The 10000-nt window shown below is 45.2% G+C and overlaps 2 protein-coding genes across 2 annotated transcripts in view; both read right to left on the bottom strand.

The window, feature by feature from the left end:
* LOC137975906 (protein HIRA-like) overlaps positions 1 to 10000 on the bottom strand; it is a 59204-nt gene that overhangs the window by 10188 nt on the left and 39016 nt on the right. The window contains exons 22-27 of the mRNA XM_068823116.1: positions 9400 to 9462; positions 7827 to 7925; positions 2199 to 2257; positions 1568 to 1673; positions 1310 to 1432; positions 517 to 592 (exon numbers count right to left, since the gene is read on the bottom strand). Coding sequence (XP_068679217.1) covers positions 517 to 592; positions 1310 to 1432; positions 1568 to 1673; positions 2199 to 2257; positions 7827 to 7925; positions 9400 to 9462 — 526 coding nt within the window. The remainder of the gene's footprint in view (positions 1 to 516; positions 593 to 1309; positions 1433 to 1567; positions 1674 to 2198; positions 2258 to 7826; positions 7926 to 9399; positions 9463 to 10000) is intronic.
* LOC137976311 (uncharacterized) lies at positions 3350 to 6072 on the bottom strand. Its single transcript, XM_068823611.1, has 2 exons — positions 4717 to 6072; positions 3350 to 4579 (listed from the first exon to the last, which is right to left on the bottom strand). Exons 1-2 carry the CDS (start codon positions 5645 to 5647, stop codon positions 3525 to 3527), a joined length of 1986 nt encoding a protein of 661 aa, XP_068679712.1. The 5' UTR covers positions 5648 to 6072; the 3' UTR covers positions 3350 to 3524.

Raw genomic sequence — 10000 nt, 5'->3', positions numbered from 1 at the left:
AACGATTGGGCTTTACTACCTTGATTTTTAACTATGGAAGGAACCCTTGCGAAGTAAACTCCTTTGTCCTGTCCACTTTTGCTCGCACAGTCTACCATCGTGCACAAAAACCATCCTCGCAGACAACGCTTTTGTTTGGAATAGGTTTTTTGGTACACCCGAATATGGCGGCAGAGTAACGGTTCCTATGATTTTCGTCAGGTGAGTGAAAACGATCCATTCACAGTTACGCGAGCAAATACTTACAACTATCTTTGCGTAGATTGAAACTGTTGGAAGGAAACTTATTCACCGGATAAAGTTATACTGCCATACAATTGGGGCCTGGCGGGTAGCAGATTCCCTTCCTCCTCCCTCTTCCTGACTTATGAAGGGAGATCGAAGGGCCTCTGCTCGCAGGATAACTTCGCCCTTGCTTAAGCGCCCTATTTAGTCTTGATCGAACCCTTAGTCTTTCGGTCACACCCTAAAGAAAACGACTTAATGCACATTCACCGCGTTTTGCGTTCGTCTCACCTCCAAATGAACTGCTGTAGCGGATTGTTGTCTGCCATGATTAGAGCGGAAAAGTCTTGTGGACTGGCGCCCGTATCTGCCATAAAAAAGAAACATTCCATGGAAAAAACTCGCAAAGGAAACAGTACCTTTAAGTAGTTGGGATTGCCAGGGAAAAGATTGGTCCTCAGCACTGGGATGAAATGTCATCCCGGGGTGTAAAATGCATGTAAACACGATACAATTTTTCATCCCTGACCGCGACCACATTTTTCTGAGCCTCAATGCAATTGGCTAGCGTCGATTGGATATTCTGCGCATATTCCATAGTCTCATCTTTACCGCCAAGAGTTCAGCCAAAAAGAGGAAGTAAACACTTCTTTTATGCGTTTTTCAGGATTGCCTTTGTATCAAATGCAACTTTTATTTTAAATCTTTAGCGTTCTGCAAAATCGACGTGAAATCGGCGCCATGTTTGTTTCTCGATGATAACTGCTGACCAAAAGCCCCTCAAGTAAACAAGAATGAATTTCATCAGTCCCGCGATGAAACTTATCCCTCCTCTCATGTAAACGCGGCCTTAGTAACTCGATTTAAGATTGTTATCTTTTACTGAATGCAACATGCCAGCACAGTGTAGAAGATAACGAATTGCCGCTGTCAAGTTTCATTTTTAAAAGAGTGCGCCAGATAAGCAGTTTTCAAGAAGTAGTGAAATAGAAGTATGTTTCATTTACCATATATTCCTTCCAATTACAATTTTCATTTATTTCTGATGGTCATAAGTACTTTGAAAGCGATCCGAATAGCTCACCTTGAACTCTGCCCTTGCAGCTGAGAGAGTGGACCCTGGGCCTGCAAGAGATCTTGGGAAGGTGTAACGGATTGGTGATCGGAGTTTATTGCCAACAGATCATCAGCTTGAATTAACTGCAACCTAAAAGGAAACAACTATATCAGATTTTAATGAAAAGCTAAGGCGTGAAAGCAGCGAAAATCGTCATTTGGTTAAGAGAACTCAACAGATAAATTTAACGAAACCTTTTTGCTTGGCAACATGCAACAGGCTTACCAGGCCCCTACGGATGTGTCGTAGGAGTACGAGGAGTGATTGGAGAGAGTGATTATTGGAAATCCAGGTTCTGATATCGAGGCTCGTGTAATTGTGACATCAGGGCCTGCAGAATGTAATTTTATCCAAACTGTTAGTCATTTATACCGAGACAAATTTCGAAAGGTCACTGCATTCATTGTCATTAAGCCAGGGCAGTTTTCTATGATGCCTGTACTTTCCCCTTACCAGTCTACATAACGTGTGATCTTACTATAAAAACACCGGCAGCGGTGTAAAGCCTGGTTTTCACTAGCGACGCAAGCACAAGTGCAAGCATAACAGCGTTTATTTCACCGTGAAAACGGGATTAACGCAAGCATAAGCACAAGCATCAAAATTGTTCCTTTTCCTTGTGCTTGTGCTTATGCTTGGGTCGGGTGAACACGAAACGCAGCATAAGCACAAGGAAATTCGGCCAATTAAAGCACTCGTTCCAGATTCCCAGCGTCTCAGCATTTGAACAAAATGGCGCATGCCGTGGTTGATTTTGATGCTTATGTCAACGTTCGTTTTCACTCAGCATAAGCTACCTATGCTTGTGCTTGAGTCGCTATTGAAAACCAGGCTTTAAAGTTATCGCAAGATTTACCCGATAAGAGAGGAAGGACCGGTTCGTTCTTTAGCACAGCTGTTACTCTCTTGGTATCCCTGAGAAAAAGAAAAGACAATGGCGATGTGCACTTACCTTTCAACGTTATGAAATAACTTAATGTCACTATTCCATAATTTAAACTAAGAGTAGAGTGTAACGCGACTAGATAGTGTAACGACAACAAATAAGCAAATAACAATATGGCGTAATTGAGGGGGACACAGCCCTGTGGCAGGTTTTCACGCGACTTAATAATAGGTGCAAAAACTAAAAGCCTCACTTATTCCCCCACAAACGTGGGAATAGAACAAGAGTATTGGCAGAGCCTTTGTTATCTCCCCAGCACAGCAGAGGCTGGATCGGACAAGATAAAGGCAAGGATATAAGATGGCAAGACACAAGCAATGCCAAAGCTTGGGGGAAGTCGCTACGCAGACTTAACCTACCACAAGGAGTGACCCCAGTTTATTGGCAAATAACAAACAAAAGCCCGTCTCCCGGGGAGGGAGGGTGGGAAATTTTAAAGCAAAATTGTTACAAACTGTGTACTCTCGTGCAAGCTGCCAGGATTATGCCCTGTTACAGTGTATTGAGATTTATATAGTAAGACAGTGTCTCAAAGTTCGACCAATAGGTACAGCTGTACTACGGGCTAAAGAGACGCCACGTGGCGGGCTTGTCAGCCATGAATGGGGCTAACAAATATAAGGACCAATCTAGGAAAAGCTAAGATATATCACTAGATTACTCAGCAAGATAGAAGCTAAAATACAGACATGAATAGCGTTTGTACTAACTGCTAGAATAAGGGAACATTCATTTATGAATTCAGCATTCAATATTGTTCTATTATTTATCTTACTGGATTGCGTGACGAACGAAAGCAGTCTTGCCCTCTAGGGGTGTCATGTTCCATTAACTGCGTTTTACCAGCCGGTAAAAGCGTTATTAATGTCACTATTCCATAATTTAAACTAAGAGTAGAGTGTAACGCGACTAGATAGTGTAACGACAACAAATAAGCAAATAACAATATGGCGTAATTGAGGGGGACACAGCCCTGTGGCAGGTTTTCACGCGACTTAATAATAGGTGCAAAAACTAAAAGCCTCACTTATTCCCCCACAAACGTGGGAATAGAACAAGAGTATTGGCAGAGCCTTTGTTATCTCCCCAGCACAGCAGAGGCTGGATCGGACAAGATAAAGGCAAGGATATAAGATGGCAAGACACAAGCAATGCCAAAGCTTGGGGGAAGTCGCTACGCAGACTTAACCGCCACAGATGCATGCAAGGCATGCATCCCCCCAAAGCAAGGCCAAACTAAAGAAAATCGCCCGATACACTGGCCATTTTTGGAGCAGCAGAAAGTAACACCGATTCCGGAGTGCGAATATAAAGCTGGTAACAATCTGACGACCAGCGACCTAACACCTTAATTAACCAGTCTGGTAGGCCCGCAGCGGCGGCGGCAGACGCCGCCCCTATGCGAAAGCTGTGACCCTTAAGGCTCTCATGCGGGAGGCCCGCGCTTCTAGCAGAGTCCCGAAGTAAATGAGTGACGGAGGACCGTGTGAGGTAACGACCCGACTGGAAATAGAACAATGGCCCCGAACGTGGGTTGGCGAGGAGAAAGTATTGCTGCATTGCGGAGACAGGGCACAACAAAGAAGGGCAACGGGCAATGACGAGGGATTGCCCTGCCCTAAAACTATCCGTTTTAGAAGACTTGAGTGTAACAAGCAAGCGCTGTGGGCAGACCAGACTGGGACAAAATGTAACGCAGTCCTTGGTAAGATTAAACTTAGAACTAAAACTGCGCACCCCCGGATAGGTAAACTCGCTACACCTAAGGAAGGCGAAAAAGCCAAGGGTAAAGGCAGCCCATATCATGGAGAAATCCCTTGGTCCTAGCCAACTACGTAAGATGGGGCGAATGGCTAAGAGTACGCCCGGGGTGACGGGTTGTCTGCGGATACGAGGAGACCCTTGATAGCGGAGAATTCCCCTTAATATCTTTTTTAGGAGGAGTCTTCCCCTTAAGGGATCTTTGTAGCCTGACATAATGTGGAGATTGCGAACGGCAGCTAAATAAGTCTTAATCGTGCCATGGCGGACTGTACGGGCCAAAAAGGAAGCAAAATAGATAAGAGTTCCCTCTGATGCTGGGAGGATGTCACCTGTGGGAGTGGCTAGGCGGTTCATGAGACAAAACTGAATAAAACGTTTCTCCCCAGAGGTATACGTGCGGTTGGTGTTCCACGACAAGGCCCAGTTGGCATACTTAAGGACTTCAGCTTTCAGAGGGTCATGAACGAAGGCGGGATGGTGCAGGGGGTCTGGTCGGCACCGGGAGCGAGTTCCCTGAATCGTTGAACCTGAAAACGGGACAGGGCGTCAGCTATTTCGTTATGCGCCCCGGGGACGTGATGAGCCTTAACCAGGAAATTATGCTTCATGGAAATAAGTACCAGGAAACGCACCAAGTCCATGACCCTGGGGGCTTTTGAATGACCCGAGTTAATGATAGCGACAACGCTCTGGTTATCACACCAGAACTGAAGACGTTTGCCGGAAAAGTGCGGGTACCACAGTGCACAGGCGATAACAATAGGGAAGAGTTCTTGCCATTCAATACTTATCCCTTTGGTCTTGTTAATGAGTAAATTAGGGGGCCACCTACCCTGGAACCATTTACCATTGAAAAAACCACCAAACCCAATTGTACTAGCGGCATCAGTATAGAGCTGCAGGTCGGGGGAAGAGGTGACCCGGGAATCAAGGAAGAAGGATCGCCCGTTCCATTGAGCGATGAATACCTTCCACATTTGAATATCCCTGGAAAATTCCTTGTTCAAACGGATATGATGAAAACGATTCTTTACCCCTCGGGTGAGGTTTATAATGCGCTGGAGGAAAGTTCTACCCGGGACTACTACTCTGCAAGCGAATTGCAGAGTACCGATAAGGGATTGGAGATCTAAAAGGCGGGCAGAACGGCGGTCGGTAAAAGAGTCCAATAATTGCCGAATCCTGGCAAGCTTATCTTCAGGCAATCGCGCTTCCATGCGGTTACTGTCCAGTACAACGCCCATAAACTCTAGAACTTGTGAGGGCCCCAGGGTCTTAGAGGCGACGGTGGGAACCCGAAGGGACATGAAAACCTTAAGAAGGGTAGTAAAGCTACCTAGGCAGTCAAATTTAGTTTTCTCTGCTAAAAAGAAATCGTCCAAAATGTGTATAACATGGCGGAGGCCATAGTTGTGTTTAAGAACCCATTCTAAGGCATCAGAAATTTGGTTAAAAAGGAAGGGAGCACTGCGGAGCCCAAATGGAAGGTAAAGGTCTATGTAGTACTGAGATTGCCAGTATATACCCAAAAGGTTCCAGTCTTCGGGATGGATTGGCATCAGACGAAAGGCGGATTTCAAGTCCGTTTTGGCCATAAAACTCCCAGGACCCAGGGACCGCAGAATAGCGATCGCGTCATCGACACGAACGTACTGCAACGAATAAGGATCCTTTGGTATGTGGTCGTTTATACTATCCCCTTCAGGGTAAGAGAGATGATAAATAGTACGCCATTCGACAGAGTGCTTTTTAGGGACCACGCCTATAGGGTGACACTGCAAGTCAGGTAGGGGCGGGGAGGAAAAGGGGCCCGCAATTCTTCCCAACTGCACTTCCTTATGTATGTTCCCAGAAACGACTTCAGGATGTTGAGAGGCGGATATCAAGTTACGCGACACCCGGGGCTGGTGGGGGCCTAGGTAACCAATGCGAGTACCATACCGGAGGGCACTGATTAAATTGTTAACAAAGGAGCTATTAGGGTGATTAACTAATTCAAGCACTAATTTATCAACATCTAACGGGGTGGATACGGTTGGGTTGCATCCTAGCTGGCGTTGCTCCACCTTATTTCTTGCTGCGATCGCTGGGGTTGGCTGGTCTGTTGCTACTTGCGGACTGTTTGGGACCGGAGCAGTTGAACTGGGCGTGGTTGCTTGAGCCGCAGCGACGGCAGTGGTGCGGGAAATAGCAGGAACGGCGTTGACAACCGGAAGGTTTATTGAAGTCAAAGCAGACAAGGGCTTGACGGCGAGGTTTTCTGCTTGGGTCTTGGTTGGGGCAATCTTCCGCTGGATGGTACGGGCTAGAGCACACAGAACAATGTGGCTTAGCTAGGCCAGAGAAGGTGACTGTCCAAAGTTCGAGATCAATTTTGTCCCAGGGTTTTGAAAGGTCGTAGGCGGCGCGGCGTCTAAACTGTTCGTCGTATGCAAGCCAGGCTAGGCCCTTAAACTTAGTGACTGCTTTGCTGATAGTTTGCTGGTATTTTAGTAACTCTAAGGCACGCGAGGGATGGACAGCGACGATCACCAGCATGTAGGCAGTAAAGGCGTCTAGCCATTTTTGAAAAGTGTCAATCACGGGTTTTTTCCTCCTAACCAGAGTTAGCGGGGACCCCTGGGAACCCGGTGACGAGTCCTCGTAGCGTAACTGCAGAGCGGGGGCCTGGGAGCGATACATGAAGTCGGGCAGTAATAAACAAAAGTCGATGTACTCACCGCGGAGTATTTTGTCTTCGAGGCTTTTTTCTAAAGGACGATGCAGGCCCAAAGGAGTCGCTGTGTTCGGCATACGAAGACCAGGAGTGCGAAGGTCGTCCGGGAAACGGGCTTGGGCCTCGTGGTTGTTAAAGACCCGTAAGGCTTCGTTAACAGAGGCCGACACGGTCTCTTGGATGGCCGACATTTGGGCGGGCGAAAACACCGCATCCTTGGGGACTTGTGGCTCGAAGTCCTCGAACAGTTCTTCCACTGCTGAGTCCATATCCGACTGCTCGTCGTCGTCGGAACTGCGAGTCTCTGCGTCGACCTGTTCTGCAGGGACACTGGGCTGCGGACGCGGTCGTACGCGTACGTTTGAAGCCAAAGATTTATCTTTGTACACCCGTCCATTCTGAGCGCGACTTCTGGAGCGACCAGGGGTGGCTGCCGGCGCTGATTTTGTGGCCAGCCTCAGCCTTTCAACCAGGTGGGCACGGCTTCCAGTGATAGGAAGATTAAGGCTCTGCAGGCGAAGGCGAAGAACTTCGCTGGAGAGGTTCTTGAAGGCGGCTGTTCGCGTGGCCTTCGAAGACTTGGAACGTGGGCGCGCCATAAATTTTAAAGCAAAATTGTTACAAACTGTGTACTCTCGTGCAAGCTGCCAGGATTATGCCCTGTTACAGTGTATTGAGATTTATATAGTAAGACAGTGTCTCAAAGTTCGACCAATAGGTACAGCTGTACTACGGGCTAAAGAGACGCCACGTGGCGGGCTTGTCAGCCATGAATGGGGCTAACAAATATAAGGACCAATCTAGGAAAAGCTAAGATATATCACTAGATTACTCAGCAAGATAGAAGCTAAAATACAGACATGAATAGCGTTTGTACTAACTGCTAGAATAAGGGAACATTCATTTATGAATTCAGCATTCAATATTGTTCTATTATTTATCTTACTGGATTGCGTGACGAACGAAAGCAGTCTTGCCCTCTAGGGGTGTCATGTTCCATTAACTGCGTTTTACCAGCCGGTAAAAGCGTTATAAATACTGTGTAGTGTCAAACTCACCATATGTATACGCCTCCGGCAGAGGTTACAACCATGACGTAATGGCGACTGCACTGTAAGATGGAAGCTGGCGAGTCCAGAACCATGGAAGGCAGCAGCCTGTAAAAGCCAGACGAGTATACATGTATATAGGGTAGTATTTGGTGATGTTGACATTTTGTTTCATAAACATATGAAAGAGTTTGATCACAGAAGGTATCATGTTATTTAAAAATTGATTTCAAAAGGTAAAAGAACTTGTTGAACTCAGTTAAAGTGCCCCTGTGACCAAAAAAATCAATTCTTATTTTTCTTTGGATTTCAAAACTATGTTAACTAAACTCTAAGCGACCAAAGTTTTAAGTATTGATTTCAAAAATGCAACTGTTTATTTTAACTGGAATTTTCCTATTTACTGGTCCGCCATTACTAATTTTAAGTTCTTAAGAGAGCGAGGTTGAGGAGGTGTGTACGCCGCAGAATTGATAAGCAGCACGGTAGTTTTGGGCTTTCAGACTTTTAAACTCGCGTTTTGCATATATAACAAGCTGCATTCACACGCTGAAATTTTAAGCTAGCGAGCCTTTGACGTGACTTTTCCCTGGATCCAACCCACTGAGGTCCAATCGGTCAGTTTTGGACGTGACTATTGGCGGACCGTGAAATCCAACAATTACACACAAAAGTAAACGGCCTTTGGATAAAACTCAAAGCTCAAAATTTTGCCAGTCAAGTGTTAAGCAAACACTGAAGAAAATCTGAAGAAAAAAAGGAAGTGAAAATCTCCAATTTGAAGCCTTTTAGACTTGATAACGAGCCTTTTATTGGCCACTCAAAAGTTGCTAAATTTTTGGGTTCCAAAAGCGCTAATGATCCCATACATTCCTCGTCAAATTTCAAAATTTTCACTAAAAGCATCATTGCTCAGAGATTGTCTGTTGTATCTCGTACAAATTTTCGCAGATAGTTCATTATGCAATGTCCTTTCTATAGACCTCTTTACACTTGTGGGCTTAGTTACCTGGCCTTCAAATGAAAGTGAAGCTGGTGTTGACCGTGTTATGATACAGACCTTTCCCCTTTTCTTATGTTAATGATGTTGTTGTCATGCTATTTAGCAAGAATTTACACAAGAAAAGAAAAAAGGTTTCTATCAAAATAAGGTCAACTCCAGCCTCAATTTAATTCATAGGTCAGGTAACTAAGCACACAACTGTAAAATGAACTTCAGTACTTTATTCTCGGCTGCTTGATTACAAAAAGATAGCCTTGTGCTAATGAGGCAAAAATTGTAAACAAATACTCCCTGTGGAATCTGGTGACTAGCAATCTAGACTCACTGCGATACTATTAACCTGCGGTGTGCGTTCGGCGCATGCGTAGAGAAAAATGAAGAATGTGCTCGACTGCACGAACAACCGCCATGTTAGAACTTAAACTCGTTGCGTTGTCATTAACTGTTGTCACTGCGTCCAATTCTGTTAGAAATTTCTGATTATGTATTAAATTCCTCAGTCTTGTGGTTTACATACTCCCCTACACTGAGGAAAAACCGGCGTTGGGCGTTGAGAGAGAAGAAGAGAAACTGACTTACTTTCGTCCGGTGGATGAAAACAAGTTAATGCTTCTGTTCTCACAGGCAACGCATATCACTTGACTAAAAAAAAAGACAAAAAACCCCGGCAATAATTAGAATAGGTAATCGCATGGGGTCGAGTAAAATTAAGGATTAATATCCTGCGTACTTTTAAAGTTGCAGAAAGCGGCTCGGGAAATTAGCCACTATGAAAATAATACTCTTTGCTTGTCCCTAAAAAATCGAGAGTGTCTAATCGGCGTCGGTGGGTGGGTCGTGAGCCGTGGGTCCGAGATCCTCTATGTATACACGTCATGTATACATACTTTTAACCCTAAACCCTAAACCTAACCCTACTCTTAGGGCACTTGCAAATTTGGACCGAGCACTGAGGGAGCTAATATATATATATTTTTTTATCTTCAAACAAACACGACCCACGACCCACCACCCACGACCCACCCACCCAATTTAGCCTCACCCGCAAAATCTTGCATGAGCATCTTTTCTAGTTTCTCTTGGGACCATTGTAAGTCCCAAGAGAAAATAAAATGCTTATGCAATGCTTATGCAAATTCCTGGAGGGACAAAGAGCATTATGTTTTTTTTTTATAGTGGC

Source organism: Montipora foliosa, chromosome 11, assembly GCF_036669935.1.
Source record: "Montipora foliosa isolate CH-2021 chromosome 11, ASM3666993v2, whole genome shotgun sequence".
Classification (NCBI taxonomy): Eukaryota; Metazoa; Cnidaria; class Anthozoa; order Scleractinia; family Acroporidae; genus Montipora; species Montipora foliosa.
The sequence above is the reverse complement of the archived record's forward strand: the minus strand, read 5'-3'. Positions and strand labels throughout refer to the sequence as shown.